The sequence below is a fragment of the Pagrus major genome, chromosome 23 (assembly GCF_040436345.1).
Source record: "Pagrus major chromosome 23, Pma_NU_1.0".
NCBI classification, from domain to species: Eukaryota; Metazoa; Chordata; class Actinopteri; order Spariformes; family Sparidae; genus Pagrus; species Pagrus major.
In genome coordinates this window covers 19,735,136-19,753,212 of record NC_133237.1, presented here as the reverse complement: position 1 = coordinate 19,753,212, position 18,077 = coordinate 19,735,136, and the positions used below count along the sequence as shown (strand labels likewise).

Genomic DNA, 18,077 nt, shown 5'->3' with positions numbered 1-18,077 from the left:
GTCCTGGGAACAGGGGGTGTGGTGTGGGTGGGGAGGGGGGATGGAGATGGATGGGGCAGGAGGGTGGGGGGTGGGAGGCAAGCAAGGATGGGAAGGAGTTAGGAGGGTAGATTATAATATCACACCACTGTCGATCTGTCATCTCTTCCACCTCCACTCCGCTTCGCCCTCATGAGTCCTCATCAGGCCTGGCTCCACCCACCTCCCCTCCCATCCTCTTTATCTCTAAAAAATAATCTCCAATCACTTGTTACGCCTCGTTAGCTCCACACTTATCTCTCTAGAAAAAAGTGTTGCCACTCCAAACATTTCTCCTATTGGGACTGATTGAGACAAGAGAGCCGTGGAGGATTGTGGGTACCGTCCAGGCCTGGGGGCAAATTACCGTTTCCTTGACAACCGTAATCCCCGCTCGCACTCCGGCCCCACCCTCGACCCCCCACGCCTCTCCGCACCTCAACTCCCACTGTGCTAAATTGTTCTGCTCTGACTTCCACCTGCCACCTCCTCTTCCCTCTTCACTGTGCTGAGTCCCCCCCCCCCCCACCTCCACTACCACCACCTCCCACACCACCCCCACCCCCACCTCCACCTCCACCCCATCCACCGGCCGGACCCGCAGACAGGCACAAAGACAAGGCAGATAAGCGGAGAACCACACCCACCCACACGTTGCTCTCTTAGTGTCCAACGCTTAGTTATGTCACTGAGGATGAGTCAGAGATGCCTGTGATTGGCTGGTGCGCCCCACCTCCCCTGGAGATATTTGCATCATGGTTTTGATCATGATGTTTGACTGCTCTGACAATGGTGTTAATGCTACAGGGCCTTCATCAGTGGTGAGGGAACAGCTCCGTAATGCATGCATTCCCACCAAAACGTCCCGTGAAGTTAATATAGTAACTTGCCTGAATATGAATTTCCCCCCATAATGAGCCTTTCTGTGCAGCGTTGAATAGGGAGGCAGAAATCATTGCTCAGCTCCCCTCTCCATAGTTACAGATTTTTCTAGCTGACCAACTGTTGGCAAGAAGTGCGCAGTGCCAATTAAGAGAGAATTTGTTTCTGTTCAAACAAGCCACGCATACACACACAAACATACACACTCTGAATGTGATGAAAGAGGCACTGTCGCGCTGAGACAGTGTAGCGTCTGAAATGAGCAAGTTAAGAAGGTGAATGCCGGTCCTTTTTTTTTCGCCTTCAGGATCAGGCTCTCTCCTCCCCAAACCTCCTCGAGGCATTCCATGGCATTCTGCTCCTTTCACAGCGACCGCTGGCCTGTCGATCACCCTGACCTGAGAGAGGAGAATGCAATTCAAGCTGGCGTCCATACTTCGCCTCCCCTCCTTCTCTCTGCTCCTCTCACTCTCTCTCCCTCCTTTTCCATTTCCCTCTCTATGGTCGGCATAGCAACAGGCGTCAGGCTCGTCAGAGAAGGCACTGTGACTCCCTCTCCCTGTGTCTCTCTTGGTTTTCTGCCTCCCTAACTTGAGATTTGCCAACAGTCGGTGCTGTCGACCGGTGTTTCAACAGGTGTAGAATGTATTAAGGGTTTCAGATGTTGAAACGAGGAGGTGGGGCAGTTTTTTCAAGGTTTTAAGTGTTGCACTTCAGTCTGAAATTCAAGTATTGACAATGTGTGCAATTAGCAGTATGCTTGCTAACACAGCACACCGCTCCCCCTAATGGCCAAAGGTGTAATCAGGTATAATCCTTAGTGTTTCATCACAAATCCCACTGGGTGGACTCCAAATCTTTTTTCAAGTAGGAGGATATCAACTTTAAACCTCTGACATTTACCTATCCGCCCATCCACCCACCCGCCCGCCCGCCTGCCTGCCTTCCTGTCTGTGAGCCCGGCCTCAGTGTTGAGACTCAGATGGTGACTAGTGACTTTGTAAAAAACAAAATATTTGAAAAAAAAAAATGAAAAAAGTTGTTGTGTTAGCATGAGTGGCCTCCCTCATGTGCTGTGTGTGGTGTGCCATTGTGTGTGAAGACGTGTGTGTCCTCAGGTCGTTTGTCAGGTTTTAAAAGCACCCACCCTGCCCCTGCAACCCTCACACTACTCCGCTACAGTATTATGTAGCTCCCACCCGACCCCTCCCTTCTTACTCTATCTCCCCCTCCTGTCTGATAAGAGGCCTGTGTTATGAGGACAGTTGGTATTAGTATTTTGCACTCTGCTCGCTGATCTTAATGCACTTACAAGCATGGCAGTCGCACTCCAGTCCCACGCAGGCTTTGATTCTGCTCCAGGTTTGCAGCCTGTTTCCCATCATCCACTCCTGGTGTATCTGCTGAGGCTCAATGAAAGCACAGGTGGCACACACACACACACACACACACACACACTCAGAAACACACACTCATGTAAAGGTCCCCTCATTTTAAGCTTGCCAGTCCCTGCCCGGGCCAACTTCTCCTGGGTGGCAGCTAAAATCAAAGCATTCATCCATCCCTGACTGTGGGAAGTAAAATGTGGAGCAGGGCGGAGTGAACTGGGCTGGAGTGCGACCGCCACGCTGGTGTGGGGAGTGACTGTGTCCTGTCAGCCTCTGGTTAGTGTTCTGTTCTAATCTGCTGGGCTCCCTTTGTGAACCTGTGGACGGTGCTTCTGTTCCGAGTGCCATGTGAGAAACAAACGCTTCAGTAAAAAAAAAAAAGGATGTTTTACTTAATATGTTATTTTAATTTACCTTTATATTTCCATTTGTTTTTGTTTTTGTTTTTTTTTTGTTATCCAAGGGTTTAAAGTTCAAAGCTCATACTCTTTATGTGGGGACCTGCCAACCTGCACTCCTTTTAAATGTGATACAAGTCTTTTTGTTGGTCCGAACCATGTGTGCCAAATTGTATGTATATTCCTCTGTCAATGCTTTGAATATTAACAGTGCATAAAAAATATGAAGAAAATTCTGGTATTGGATGCATTTCCATCAACCTTGAAGAAAAATGAAAATGCAAAAGAGTCGTGTGACAGATTTGTATCCCAAAACGCTCATGGGTGCTGACAGAATTTTCGCTGCGGTTTACAAAAGTTTTAACACAATTTGTAGTTTTTGATTGGTTGCAGTCTTGCTCAAGCGTAGGCCTGCACTGTGCCTCTCTCCTTGCACACAGTTTACCTCAATCTGAGGCGGTTCCCTCTGCATTTAAATCCTTTTCACTGTGTTTTACCAGCTCTCACATCACGTCGACCGCCACAGGTTGATTCCTCCTAAGTGTTTACAACCATAATATGAGTATCACAGTGAAAAGGAACTGGACACAGCACCAAAAGACACATAGATTCACAGATAATCCTTCAAAAATCCAAAGCTCCATGGTATCCCTCTGTATAGTTTTCTGTTTCTTTCAGTTTGTTTCCAAACAGCTTGTATAGCAAGTGAGGGAGCAGATGTTTTCACACAGCTGTGCAGGGATGCCAATAGTGTAACACAGCTGCACAAAACCCCAGCTTATTGGCTGATCATAGCTCAGCCCTGGCCTGCCCCAGACACAACATTTCCGCTTTACAACTGATCTCAGTTCGCTCAAGGATTATTAAAGACGTTCCTCTTTTCCTGTGCTGCATCCGCAGAGCCTCTTGGCCGGTGCAACAGTCGCAGTCCAGCAGCAGCAGCAGCAGCAGCCAGCCAAAAACGCCTCTCCATATCACCCCCTACTCTCTCCATACACATTCGTGGCAAATAAAACATTACTTTGACATCTGGAATTTGAAATTGCATGCATGCATCGGCATGTGGAAAACAGATTATGATCTTTTTCTTTCTTTTCAACATTTTCCCCTCGCTCCTTTTGAGCTAAGATGCCTTTGAGATGAACTCAATCAGTTGGGCGGGTGGCCTGCTGCCTGAGAGCACTTCCATCATGGTAAAGCTGCAGTGTGTGTCATCTTGAAGTGGTTTCCCAGTCATTCCAGACACTTATGCAAGAGTACCTAGCAACTCAGAGATGCACGGGAGAAAAACAGTGTTTCAAAGTAAAAATCCACAAAAAAAAAAAATTCTGAACATTTGCAGTTTCAGATTTGATATGACTAATTAACACTCGTAGTTTTAGGTCTGAGAAATGCACTAAGACAATGAGTGTAGTATTTCCGATAGCTACTCTTCTGTCTGTCTCGTCTTGTGTAGCTGAAGTCCCTCACAGACTCCCACCGTTTAGCTTTCAGGTGAATTTCTTTCTGTTTTCTATGGTTTCTCAGGTCATTCCAAACAGCAGTTTTCTTCATGTAAGAAACCACTTAATTTTGCATCTACTAACACACACACACACATCATTCAATTCACTGTGTTTCACTGAGTTCACTGCACAAACTGTCACACCAACTTTCCTTCACACATCCATGTTTGGTGTAAGCTTTAGTATTCCGAGTCTAAAGGAGAGGCTCTGTCTGAGCCGCTGTGTTCACTCATCCACACCGAGAACCCAAACAACCACATCTGCCTGCAGCTATTCTTTCCCTTGCATTTATTTTTTACGGTATTGCGATGCGGCAACATCACAGAAACATTACAGAGATGCTACGGAAGTACAACCTGACTGGGCTTGTCGTGTACAGCACTTAGGATGCATGTGTAGTCGACCAGAAAATAAGGCATGTGTTTATGTACAGCTCACCTTCTCTTTCCATGGTAGTTTAGTAGTCATGTAGTGGCGTGGTGTGAGAGAGGAGAAAGCCCTTCCAGTCGTGCCAACTGAAGCCAATCCACTGCCCCCAGTGCCTCCTGCCTCCCTGTCCTCACCCTCAGCACGGGCACAGCTGGTACATTCACGAAACACCTTAACCTATCTCTGGGAATGCTTCCGAAACTCACTTCACATCCATCCCACTACACACCTCCTGTTAGAGTTCAGCCACCACTGGCAATTTTCTACAAGGCATACCCAACAGGTTGATTTCTAAGCTAGTTCTCGTCCTGCCTTGTGTTGTTTGGTTTTGGGTTTTCTTTTCCTGGTTGCAAACACTCTTCTCGTCTAGACTTTGTTTTTTAAACCCTTTGAATTGATGCTGCTTCTGTGCTTGACTCTGGGTTTACTGCGTGGTGCCATGGTATCCACATGGCCTCTAGAGCTTGTAACGCTTCAGTGTGTAATGTTACCATATGCCTTACATGTTTTCCAGGACTAATAAAAAAAAGCATAACAAAACGTCAGGAGATGTGCTTTTTTATTTCTGTGATTTCTTGATACTGATTTTTATAAAGTCATTAATTTAACACCCCAAAAATATCATCCATTTTTCCCTAAATTAGATGATCCTTTAAACTGCACACGACCAAACAAAATGTATTTCAATGCAGCACTATACATACAGTACAAAATAGTACACTTTTTTTTTTTTTTACAAAACAAAGCTGAAACTATGAGAAAATGTTCAGGAATGCTTTTTGAAATAATTCATGAAAATGTTGGTTGGTCACATTTGTCGATTACACACTTTGAATCTATCCTACACAAAGCAACAGTGAGGCAGGTTATAAAATTTAAAAATCCAGCTGCAATGACAGCTATAACTCTGAAAGAAATATATATACATCACCAGACATCACGAACTTGCTCAAACACAGCAATACACCCTGTCACTTATCATGATACAAATATAGTGCAAATGGCTCTGACCACAAAAAATATAAAACTACAGATGAACTCCTCAGATTTCCTTTGGCTCCTCGATCCCGTGTGAGGTCAAGACATCTGACAAGCGAGACAGGTACGTGGAGTCTGGGTAACCGTTCCTGAGAGGGACAAAAAAAGAAGACAGTTCATCTCAGATACATGAACTGGTGTGGCCTTCAGTTCTCCAGCTCCGTTAGACCTCACTCACCCCGGTTTGCCTCCATGCAGGGTGGTCTTGTGTGGGATGCAGTCCCAGGTGACCCTGCCCCCTGTCTCTTTTTCCATCACTGTGAAGGTGAGTCCCTGCCTGAAGGCTTTCTCCAGCCTGGGCAGCAGCTTCCTTGTCTTGTCGCAGTCAGGAAAGTAGGATTCAAACGTTCCTCCTTGAAATGGTTTTCCTGGAGAGGGGTGACCCACCTGGGAAGACAGAAAGCGAGGTAAACAAAGTCTCGGAAGCTAAAAGCTAAATCTTGCTATTAAATGGACTGTTCTGCCCAAAGAAAACAAAAATACATATTTCTCCTCTTACCTGCAGTGATCCATCTAGATTGTTTTGGTGTGAGTTGCAGAGTTTTGGAGATATCAGCCATAGAGAGGTCTGCCTTCTCTCGAATATAATGGAACTAGATGGCTTGTGGTGCTCAAAATGCCAAATAAACAGCAATGTCTCTTTGTTGAAATCATGACCATGACCATCATGGTTACGCAAGATAATCCACAGACCAATCTACACCCACTAACAGTACCATCGTGCTGAAGGAGGTGTGCATCTATTCATGGACACTGTTGGGTTGTTACGCATTATTCAGTAATTCAGTAATATTATTACTTTTCTCAGTAACGAGTCATTTAAGACACATCGTTAAAGGGTCCTCCTTGGCTTAACTGTAATATTAGTTAGCTTAGTTAGCTCGACTCTTGTCCATGACTGTCATCATTTCTGGAAAGAGATACTGCGGGTGAGTTTTTCAAATGTATTTTTTTGGTACTTCGAACACCACAAAGTGCCATCTAGTCCCATTATAGTCACAAGAAGCCAGACACTGAAACTATCTAGACGGATAAATAGCACTGCAGGTAAGAGGAACCGTGTGTTTTTTATTTTTGGGGTGAACTGCCCCTTTAAAGCTCTACGTGATCCCTTAGCACATTTCATTTTGATGGTATCTGACAGTAAACAAACATGCGCAGCCTGCTGGGGTAGATCAAGAACCTTGTGAAGAGCATAGCCTTCCTACACAACACTATGATGTCACTGTGTATTTTCTGGTACTTCGCAGTAAATCATAATCTGCCGTGCAGGAGGGTGTTACATTCATCTAAATGCTTGCTGACATTGTGTAGGAGGCAACTACAACACGAAAAATGTGTAACAAACGTCTTACACAGAATAATACAATTTTCTGGGAAGTGATACCAAGTAAAACATTAGAAGATCAACATGTTGATGATTGACTAGGACTGTTGTACAGTAACCAGTAAAAAGACATCAACTAAGTGGCCGTTGCTCCGTATATCATTTATCTTCTCCTCCCGGATGAAAGATTAACATGCACTCCTGTCCTCAGTTATCACAGAGAATATGTTTAAAATAAGCCTCTTACCTCTTGGATACCATCAGGAATGCAGTAAGTGATCTTGATAGCAGAGTCTTTCTTGTGACCCGGCACGCTGATGTGGATTCTAGAGGAGCTTATTTTGCCCTGGATGCCTCGTGGTGTCTCATGGCAAACTTTGCAGTGGTCATGTACAGTGTCCAGGCACTTTGAGCACAAGGTAGCTCCACACTTAGTTTTGGTCATCAACTTCTCACTATCTCCACACACACAGATGGCCGCTGGGGCTCTGAGACCTGGCCTGGATTCCTCCGGGGTGTCCTGGATCTCGGTTTGTCTTTGCTGTGATCTATCCCTTTTCTCTTTCGTATGAAGGGCCATGTCTTTATCAGTACGGGTTGTTGTTGCCATAACTCCATCTACATGTCTCGCACTGTTATCATTTCCTGTTTTAGAGTGGTTGATCTCAGTCCTCTGTCCATCCATCTCCACTGTGCTTACGATTCTTACTTTCTCCTTAATGACCGGTTCTTTCCTCACCGCTGGCTTGCTAATAGTTCCATTCACATGCTCTGACTCTTGGAGGTCACTTCTACTTTGTGTTCCCCTTTCCTGACTACTACCAGTCCAATCAGCTTTGCTTGTTTGGCTCGCTGGGATCCCCTGAGGATTACTGTGCGGGCTTGTGTCCTCATTCGTTTGTAAAAATGTGGATGGATTCAAACTGGAGGAAGCAGAGGAAGAGAAGTCCTGCTGATCTGGTATTTGGGCTAAATCTCCTGAAAATACCTCCCGCAGTGCAGCGCGTACCTGAGAACACAACTGTTTTGGACCAAGAAGAAATAAACTATCCTTTACGATCACGATGGTAACTTTCTTGAAGCGGCTACGTACATCCGCACAACAGGCCTGTAAGGTTTCATCTGCTTCGTCAGTGATACCGAGCTCTAACAAGTGCAGTTGCATTGTGGAGAAGTCTGCTGAAACCGAATCAACCAGCCTCTGTAAACCTAGTCGACATGAACTCACTTTGGATGATTCTGCCCCTCGTAAGGTGACAGTCAGATCACTACTAACCTCTGAGCGTCTCTCTTTCACCTGGACATCAGAAGTCAGGTCGTCCACTCGGGTGCTGTAGGCCTCTTTTATGTGCTGCCACATCACATAGGGAACAGTAATCTCTGCATTATGGACTTCACGCTTGTCCTTCCCTGTTTCCCTGATACTGTTGCTAGAGGACCTGGCCCTTGGTCTGTTTGTTGACCTGCTGGAGTCGTCTTGACTCTTCTGACCCGTAACTTGCACCCTCTGCTGAGGAGTTCCTGAGAAACTGCTGGCTCGCTTCAAGGGAGATCCAGATCCAGCAGGTGGAAGTGGACTACTTCCTGATGAACTGGACTGATTTGTGCTAAGGGGGGACGTTAAACTCTTGGGTCGAGCATCAGTTAAATGTGAGTTCAAGGAGTTTTTATGCATCAGATGAGATGAAAACAAATCATCTCCACCCCTGAACAAGATGTCCCCTCCAGTGTTTTGGGATACCGCTCTGGAGACTTTCTCACCACTAATCTGTGCTGTTTCTGACAGTACATCATGCCCTAACACTGGCCCAAGGCGCGCTTGCCTACTGGGAGACAAGAGCCCTCCTCGTACGCTGAAGTCAGTTGGCCGACTGCCCAACGCAGCCAGCCCTGTAACCTTAAACCGAGCAGCTAGCTTATACCTTCTGGCCCCTTCAGCTCTCCTCTCATCCTCCTCTGACCTCACCAGCCTATCTATCCTATCATCCACTGGATCTACAGTGGGGGCTGTGGTGAGGGGGACTCTCTGCTCATCTGCACGAGTTAATGAACCTGAATCATAGGAAGGATACCTAAGAAGACTGGCTACATCCTCTTTCTTTCCCCTCACTTCACTTTGGTCCAGCAAGAGAAACTGCTTGGCCTCAGACACATCACTGCTGCTGCCAATAATGTAAATATTTCGGTCATCTTCATTCAGAAGAAGCTTGGGAAGTCTGACACTTAAGGTGTCTTTCGCCCTTTGCAGTCCCCCCCTTGGGGACAGGATAATCTTAGGAAGCTGGGCTCGACGGATTTTGATCTCGTTCTCTTGGAAAAAACTACTCATTGCCTGTTTTGCCAACTTTAGGGTCTCCTGACATCGACTATTGTCCCCCACTCCTGTCGCGACCTGCAGAAACAGACTTGTCAACCCCTGATTGGTCATATCCACCACATCAACACCATGCTGACTAAGGATTTGCTGGTAATCCTTTCGACAGTGTTTCTGCACATACTGGAACATGTCTGCGTCCACCATTATGAAGAACTCCTCCTCTGATGTTGTAGGATGCTGCAGAGCTGCAGCCTCTATCTGACCAGTATCTTCCCAGCCATAACCACCAGGTGTCAGGTCTCTATGTGAGTCTGAGTTGTACTCATCAGAGTGAACTTCCTCTCTTTGTTCTCCTCGCTTATTAGCCTCCCTGCTCTTATCTTCTGCCTCCTGAGTATGAGGCTTCTGTGCTACCTGAACAGACCTTGGGCCACTGGTGTCAGGTTGACCTGAGTCTTTGTTTTCTGCTGGTTGTGGACCAAACAGCTGAGCCAAGGCAGCTTGGACTTTGGAATAGGCGCCATACAATGTGTACAAATCCACAGTGGCATCGTAGTTTATCTGGACATCAGGGTGGCTCTTATGAAGGCTTGTCAATGCCATCACTCCCCCAGGAAGCTGGCTGTAGTCGACTGTTGCTGATAACCTTGGGATGACCTACGATGACGGAAAAAGAGAAACATTCATGGATTTTACTGCACATTCAGCATTTGTTGATATACTTCCTAACATTCTAGATAAATGTACCTTGTCTGGGTCCAGGCTTTCACTGTGCTCAGTTACAGTGACTTTACACTTCTTCTCATCCACTTCCAGAATGTGCCGTCTCTGTCGAATAACTCTCTGTGCCACTGTGTGAGGGGGGTCACCAGAGGGAAATCAATCTCAGTCTGTGAAGCATCCTGACTAAGCTCTTTTACCATTGGCTACTCCGCTGAAGTGCATGCCAACCTTCCAGCTCAGTGTAAATCACTGGTGGCAGCCGACAGAGTCCGATACTTACACTTACTTATAATGTTTGGAGTCTATAGAGTAAAAAATGAATGGAGCATTTGTAGTTAAAGGTGCAGTGTGTGAGAAGTGACCGCCTGCTGAATTCATACTTGCAACAAATAGGGCCAGCATATCACCAGAGTAACTGCTGCTAACTGTATTGTATATCCATCTATGACTGTAGCTACTGTTAGCTCATTAGCTAAGTTAGCTGTGCAGCTAGCTGAGTTAGCTAGTGTTTGTGTTTACATTGCTAGCACAGGAGCTTTGGAGCACTGTGAGAAAGAGGTTTTCGGCCCTGGGGTTAGCTTGTTAGCATGCTAACACTTTACATAGGTGTCTTTGATATAAGATCAGAACTGTTATTTCTTCACATTCTGATGATAACTTTAGTTCATTTTTAAATGTTTTAAACTAATACTTAATTAGTGGTTTTAGTGAATATGATAATATAATCAATACTATTTTCACTGCTACATGTTTCTGTAATAGATGTAACATGTTATGTAGTATGCTATGCATACATGTACTTTTTAGGTATCCATGTGTATATGTGTTCTATATACTTCTTTATTTTTTATATATAATTTCAGTTCAACAGTTTCAGATAATACAGGCAGCACTTTTGGACATTGGACATTATTATTATTATTATATGTTTACCTATATTTTATAGCTGTTTTATAGATGTGTCATATTTCAGTGTTGGACGTCTTGCGTGGTTGTCTTGACTACAAATGTAGCTGAAGTAACAAAGTAATTATCTGTAAAGGATCAATAAAGTATCTATCTATCTATCCATCTATCTATCTATCTATCTATCTACTTCACATGCACACATCCTGACCCCACTGACCTCTACTGTCCTCAAAGGTGATGAGGGCATACACGGGCGTTGCCTTGACAATAGTGACAGAGTCTATTTCGCCTCCTCCATTCCTGTCTCTCAGGAAGTGAATAAATAGCTTATCTTTCAGCCTGCTATCCTCAGTGTCTGTGGGCAGACCGCTCACCCTCACAGTCCGGCCCGGCTCTGCCATCTGCTGGGAGAAACACAATCACAGCTGTGTGAAGTGCGAGACGACAACACAAAAATGTCATGATTCTGCACAAACGGCGCGCCTGAATGTGGACAGGATGATGAGAAAAAGCTAAGAGACAACATCTATTCATGAAGATGTTGATGTAAAATGATCAGGCAGCCATTCAAAGACCCCACCCTTGTGAAAGGGAAAGGAGGCATATTTGATAATATAACACCCTCTATTGGGGGTTACTAGGACACTACACCAACATGAATCAAAAACTTTCCATTTCTGGTACTATTTTTGTTGAAATTCTGACAAAATAATTGCCAATTTCAAATTTATTAAAGCTTCTCAAAACATTCCTCTTAAACTGGTTCTTTTATTTCAAATCCCCTCATACAATGCAAGCATAAATGTGAGAGGGGTGAATAAAATGTGCAGATTGTGACAGATGTTGAAGTTAACGCCCCTTCTTCCTGTTCTTCCTACTTCCCAGCTACTGCACAGTTTGCTGCTAACGTTGGTAACTAATCTGCCTGATAAACTGCTCTGGGATCAGCATTTCTTTGTTAACTACATGTTGCTTTTTACACACATACGCACACGCACACACAATATATATACTTGCAGGCTTAAATTTTATATCAATCATATTAGATTAAAAACACTTCTGGTCTAATTTTGCAGCCATCCTGCAAAGAATACGCAAAATATTGAGTGTTTATTGCGACAGGATGTGAAGAATTACATGCAGCAGCGAGAGGGAGAGCCACATTGCAGAGCTGAGTTTCAAGGAAGTGAAAGAGTCAAGTCCGAAAAAAAAATCTAAACTGACAACCAGCCTGACGCACCATCGAAGGATCTGCTGTTTGCGCCCGGCGCTGTTTCTATCTGTCACCAAATGTGTCGGATATCTGTGAGATTCGTCATGTTTACTGACCTTACAAAGGTTTCACGGCGTTTCTCGCTATCTTACAACGACCGTCACACTTCTCAAGCCATGGAAGAAAAGTGAAACTAGGTTGCGAGCTGCTGTCATGTGTCGTGTCGGCGGCAGGGGGCGATAAAGTGCGGACTTACTGTAGATACAACAAATGACTCAGAAGCTGACAGCTATTTTTCAGAATAGGATTTAACATAAATAAAATAAACATGATATAAAAACAATACAATGCCTTGTTAAATATTTAGCCACATTTCTTCTTTTGTTTTTATTTAGCCTCTCTGACCCCTTTAAAACAGCAGTGGTGTCTTCTTTGGGCTCTTTCTTAAGTATCAGATGCCTTTGAGTTTTTGACATTTCCATCACAGATACACTTCCTTTTAAAAAGTAAAATAATGCAATAATATTTTTTTAATGCACTTAATACAACATTGTTTAGCTTTTCCATCAATCACTATTAACAATCTCATATATGTCACATCTAATAATGTATTAGTCCTATTTTTCTGTAGAACGAGGTCATTTACTTCTGATACTTAAAGTAGTTATGTACTTTTACTTGAGTAGAATTTTGAATGCAGGACTTTTACTTGTATTAGAGTATTTTTGCAACTCACAAGTAAAGATCTGCTGACCCAGCCATATGCTAACCCATTGAGAATAGCTGATATGACCCATCTTGACCTGATAAATGCAGAATGTGTGTGATATGGTAAGGACCAATTCAGCAACATAAAATCAAACAATTATCTAATTTTCTATTTCTACATTTGGGAAGGCTGGTCCATAGAGGAAGAGATGCTCCTCTTCTATTTTTGAGAGTCAAGAGGGATACAATAGTAATTGGTTGAGATAAAATATTACCAAACCTTAGTATCTTTTATAAAATAATATTTCTAGCTATTTAGTGTAAAATAACATAACATGGTGGGTTGGTTTCCCTCCTGTCCTCACCAGCTGCCACTGCATTTTTAATTGTGAAGACTCCAATATCTCATAGATGTTAGACAGACGTGTACGGACAGCATTGTATTTTATATCATAACATTGTGAACATGTGACAGAACATAATATTAAACTTCAGAATCCTGTTTTTGTGATTAAAAAAATGGCCTTATTGTTTATAGTGTATTGATCTAATAATAATCCAAACAAGCAATTAATTAATCCTTCAATCATGTCAGGTCCAGTCAGGCGCTAAAACCAGTGGCAGTAATGCGTCATTACACTGAATGCGAACACTTCGAAACAAGCCGTGGAAGAAGAAGTCCGTCCTTTGTCCAATCAGAGGCCACGCTGCTACGTGCGGCGCGCATGCGCTGTGGTGCAGGTGTTTCATGTGTTGTACGTCGTGTCCGGTGGAGGTCATAGACATCTGAGCAAAACTGAGGTGAGTTATCACATGCAGCGTGTTTTATGACATTGAAAATACTTATTTGTGTAGCGAAACGTGGTTGTAGCAATAATTGCACCGCAAACTGGACACGTTTTTCATTAGTTATCGATAAATGACATGATTTCACAGTGTTGAGTAAGGCGAACATGTCCATCAGCGACAAATGACATGCGTACTACCACCCGGCGTGCCAGTTGGACTTGGCTGAAACACGCTTTATTGTCCTTTTGTAATGTATTTGTATTGATGTATATGTTATTTACATGTCGTTAGCTTTAAGCTACAGTGCTCGTTAAGTCTGCTTGGCTTGCCAGCTCTCTTAGTTAGCTGATAAGCTAATGCTAACGAATGAGCTAAGTAGCTACCACCCACAGCCTTGGCATGTCTCAGCCAAGGCCAGAGCCAGCTATTACTGGATAGAAGGACTTAGTCTGGCTTTTTCAGGTGCCTCCATTGACACTCAAACGGGTTACACTGCGTATGGATAATGTTGGTTATGTGTACTAATTCATCTTGTCTTATATTCACTGCCAACAGATTGCTGTCATGGCCAAGCTGTTCGAGTCTATCGGGAAGCTGGGGGTGGCTCTCGCCATCGGTGGAGGTGTTGTGAACTCTGCGCTTTTCAATGGTGGGTGCTGGTCAGTCGGATATCGAGCAACACTTAACTTTAAAGGATAGTGGTGGTTACCTTAACGAGTACGAATCACCTAGTTTTTACCTTCCTGACAAGTGATCCATATGTCCTTGAACACTGCAGGACCTCTAACCATTTGACAACAAAGAGGCAGCATTAAGAAAAAAATCTGCAAGTAAAACACAGATAAAGATTTTCACAATAGAAAAATGCACTGCAAATTTTTAAACACTCCAACACAGTAACAAAGAAGCAGCAGTCTCTTATGAAAAACTGACAAATACTCACTGCCAGTGATGTTTGCAATGGAGCCAGATATGTTAATTTAAGCTTGTGTGCTAATTATTGGCATGTTCATCATAGTTCATTCATCTAGCATGTTTTCTGCGTCTCTGGAAACTTCCATTGTGTCGTAACTTAGTTGTCGTGTATGATTTGCAGTGTCTGTTTGCTTGTATTATTTATATATGTGGTGTGTTTTAGTTGTTGTGTATGATTTGCAGTGTGTCTGTTTGCTTGTATTATTTGGATATGTGGTGTGTTTCTTACTGCTAAAATGTGTGTTGTCAAATTGAGGATCATGCTTCTATAAACATTACTGTAATAAGCCAGATAACAGGAGTGTAGGATCCTGTAGCACTTCAGCAGTGTAATTCATGTGATTTTAACCAATCAGGGTTTTATCTTTGTTTATGTTATGGATAGCTGCCTTGGATGACATAAAATGGCCACAACTAAATGTAAACTATACAAACCTGCATGCTGTATACACAAACCTTTTGGTAGGTGAGACTAACTATCCTCTATGCTACAGTTGATGCAGGGCACCGGGCTGTGATATTTGACCGGTTCAGAGGAGTGCAAGATGACGTTGTTGGTGAAGGGACTCACTTCCTCATTCCCTGGGTGCAGAAACCTATCATCTTTGATTGCCGCTCCCGTCCACGTAACGTGCCTGTCATCACAGGCAGCAAAGGTACATCAACCATCTACTCATCTGCTGTAATGATGTTCTCACTTTTGTTCAAACACACTCTCTCGCTTAAAACTGAGTGGGTTTGATCGCAAGCCTCTTGGAAATGCTATTTTTATAAGTAGAAACATAAGCTGGCATGGTTAACATTTTATTTTCTGACGATGCGATCTATGTTAACATTGCGTTTATAAGTTTTTGCGTACAGTATGAGTTACAATTTGATCATTTCGTCACACAGATCTGCAGAATGTAAACATCACATTGCGTATCCTCTTCCGGCCGGTGACCGGCCAGCTGCCACGCATCTTCACCAGTATTGGTGAGGACTATGATGAGAGAGTGCTGCCATCCATCACCACAGAAGTTTTAAAGTCTGTAGTGGTGAGTATCAGCCTACAAGAGTTATTACAAATTAGGGCTGGGCAACCAACATTCATATCTCAGTATTTTCAGACTGAATGAAAACACAATATATATTTTGGTATTTTCTATGAAGTTCTAAGTCAAAGCCAGATGTCACAAGGACTTTTATTAAAACTTTTTTTTATGTAAACACATGGTTTTCTTCTTTGTTTGCAAATATCCACCTGCAAAACATGTAAATAAAGAAATATATTAAGTAAATAGCTGGGCTGTATGTTAACTTTTTTGCATCGTCACTGGTGCTACAGAGATTAAAAGTTCTGCAGCAAAGGCCACAAATCTGTAGCACCTGTTATCAATTATCAAGTAACTCTATTTTAGTTTTGAAACTATTCAAATAACAAATAAGTGGATGAAAGTCTTTGTTACGAGTGAGCTGATAGACAAAACTGTGTGTGTCTTTTTCCACAGGCTCGCTTTGATGCTGGTGAGCTCATTACCCAGAGAGAATTAGTCTCTCGGCAGGTTAGCGAAGACCTTACAGAACGAGCCAACACCTTCGGCCTCATCTTGGATGACGTTTCACTGGTATGAAGCTGCTGGCAAATTTTGTAGCAATGCCCACTTTATCTTTTCAGTTGGATTTAAACTTGGAGACTTAATTGTATTGTGTTCTTGCAGACACACTTGACCTTTGGCAAAGAATTCACAGAGGCTGTTGAGATGAAGCAGGTGGCTCAGCAGGAGGCTGAGAGGGCCCGTTTCGTTGTAGAAAAGGTATTTTTAACACACAGATCATCCTTGTATCACATATGTTGTCTCCATTTGGCAAAGGTGGAAGCAGCTCACCAAATCTTCTTTTATCCTTTAAGGCAGAGCAACAGAAACAGGCAGCCATCATCTCAGCAGAGGGAGATTCCCAGGCTGCCTTGCTTATTGCCAACTCCCTGATGGAGGCTGGTGATGGTCTGGTAGAACTACGTAAGCTAGAGGCAGCTGAGGACATCGCTTTCCAGCTCTCCCGCTCCCGCAACGTCACTTACCTGCCCTCAGGACAGGGCACATTGCTCCAGTTGCCCCAGTGATGATAACATCTCGCCTCACGTCTACCCCACTCTCGCTGTCACCAGCCATTACATGGGCCGTGGAAAGGGTGGTTGGAGGATTCAATAAAGGACTCCCAACTTCACACACATTCCTCCCACTCTTTCTCTAACCAACTCTGGACTGGGCTCTGCTGATAGCAGCGTGGTGGGAGATAAAGTGAGAGGTCTGCGATGGACACATTTAAGTCCACCCATGTGTGAGGAAGTGGAGGGTAACCTATATCTAGTACTTTATTTTGAAAATAAGTGACAATGCAGTAAATTCTCTAAAGATTAGTCTTTGCTACATTGTGATTCAGAGCACTGCATGTGTGAAAAGCAACAGAGTGATTTTATGTCAAAGGAAAATCATTTGTGACTCCTTTTTAAAAGATACTAAATCTTGGATGATAAGTACTGTTACTCTGTCAATGTTGTGCTGGAAAGTCTCATCAAATTGTGTAACTGCTTATATTCAAATCTGTAATGAAAGCCTCTCCTTTGGATTCACTGACTAGAGATGATTTATTCATATGACTTAACTTCTCTGTGTGTTCTCATCTGCCAGAGGGATTAATTGTCTGGAATATTTCTGCTTCTAGTAAATTATTTCTTCATGAATAATAAACGCAAACCCAAACAACTGGAATGTGCTTGTTGGATACTAGAGGATGAGCCTTCATTCTTTACAGTCGTCGCTGTGTGTGTAGCTTGTGTGGAGAAAACGTAAAAACCCCATGATTCAGAAATGGCTCAACTTAATAAAATTGTCTTTCTACCTCCTGGTGGTCAGGCTTCTTGTTTAAGACCTTAGAAGTGAATATACAGTATTTTCTATTGTGTGATAATCAGCAGTCACCACAGGAGGGAGCATCATAATTGATTTTTGAGAAAATACTGCAGAAAAGCAGCAGAACTGTTTTTCCATTCAGTATAATGGTTCAAAATGGATAAAACAGTTTATCGCCATTGGTAAAGAAATAAAAATAAATGGCATGGCTATTTGGGGAGAATTGAAACTTCCATTTAGCAATAGTTAACAATTTCTGATATATTACAGATGTAATCATGTCATAGTTTAAAGGTGCAGTATGTAGTTTTTGGGGAAGTTTTGGGAATTGTTTATGCCTAAAACTATATGAACGAGCTCTTCCTTTTCATGACTGAATAAACAAACTGACCTTATAGGACAACACAACTTCATACTGTTTTACTTTGTTTCTATTTGGCGGACCCTGCCACCTTTCTAGCTTTGAACAGTGTTCTGGGGACGTTATTTCCCTCTGACAACAGCTTGTTTATTCAGTTTTGAAAAGATCAATATTTCTGAGTTTTGTATCACTACCTCATGAAC

The 18,077-nt window shown here is 43.2% G+C and overlaps 2 protein-coding genes across 2 annotated transcripts; one reads left to right on the top strand and one right to left on the bottom strand.

Moving 5' to 3' along the window:
* Positions 1 to 5,162: 5,162 nt before the first annotated feature.
* On the bottom strand, positions 5,163 to 12,342 carry LOC141019101 (uncharacterized). The gene is made up of 6 exons (XM_073493908.1): positions 12,264 to 12,342; positions 11,152 to 11,335; positions 10,050 to 10,153; positions 7,233 to 9,959; positions 5,837 to 6,045; positions 5,163 to 5,747 (listed from the first exon to the last, which is right to left on the bottom strand). Exons 2-6 carry the CDS (start codon positions 11,333 to 11,335, stop codon positions 5,663 to 5,665), a joined length of 3,309 nt encoding a protein of 1,102 aa, XP_073350009.1. The 5' UTR covers positions 12,264 to 12,342; the 3' UTR covers positions 5,163 to 5,662.
* A 1,219-nt stretch (positions 12,343 to 13,561) lies between these two features.
* phb (prohibitin) lies at positions 13,562 to 17,503 on the top strand. The gene is made up of 7 exons (XM_073493913.1): positions 13,562 to 13,656; positions 14,200 to 14,293; positions 15,114 to 15,275; positions 15,514 to 15,656; positions 16,110 to 16,226; positions 16,320 to 16,415; positions 16,511 to 17,503. Exons 2-7 carry the CDS (start codon positions 14,209 to 14,211, stop codon positions 16,721 to 16,723), a joined length of 816 nt encoding a protein of 271 aa, XP_073350014.1. The 5' UTR covers positions 13,562 to 13,656; positions 14,200 to 14,208; the 3' UTR covers positions 16,724 to 17,503.
* The last annotated feature ends 574 nt before the right edge of the window (positions 17,504 to 18,077 follow it).

Excerpts from the sequence above, each read along its gene's own strand:
- LOC141019101 (XM_073493908.1), bottom strand. The coding sequence starts at position 11,335 with ATGGCAGAGCCGGGCCGGACTGTGAGGGTGAGCGGTCTGCCCACAGAC. Across the intron at positions 10,154-11,151 it reads CACCTTTGAGGACAGTAGAG|TGGCACAGAGAGTTATTCGA; the intron begins GTCAGTGGGGTC and ends CCCCTCACACAG. Across the intron at positions 6,046-7,232 it reads TTCCTGATGGTATCCAAGAG|GTGGGTCACCCCTCTCCAGG; the intron begins GTAAGAGGCTTA and ends CTGTCTTCCCAG.
- phb (XM_073493913.1), top strand. The coding sequence starts at position 14,209 with ATGGCCAAGCTGTTCGAGTCTATCGGGAAGCTGGGGGTGGCTCTCGCC. Across the intron at positions 16,227-16,319 it reads TCTTGGATGACGTTTCACTG|ACACACTTGACCTTTGGCAA; the intron begins GTATGAAGCTGC and ends GTGTTCTTGCAG. Across the intron at positions 16,416-16,510 it reads CCCGTTTCGTTGTAGAAAAG|GCAGAGCAACAGAAACAGGC; the intron begins GTATTTTTAACA and ends TTATCCTTTAAG.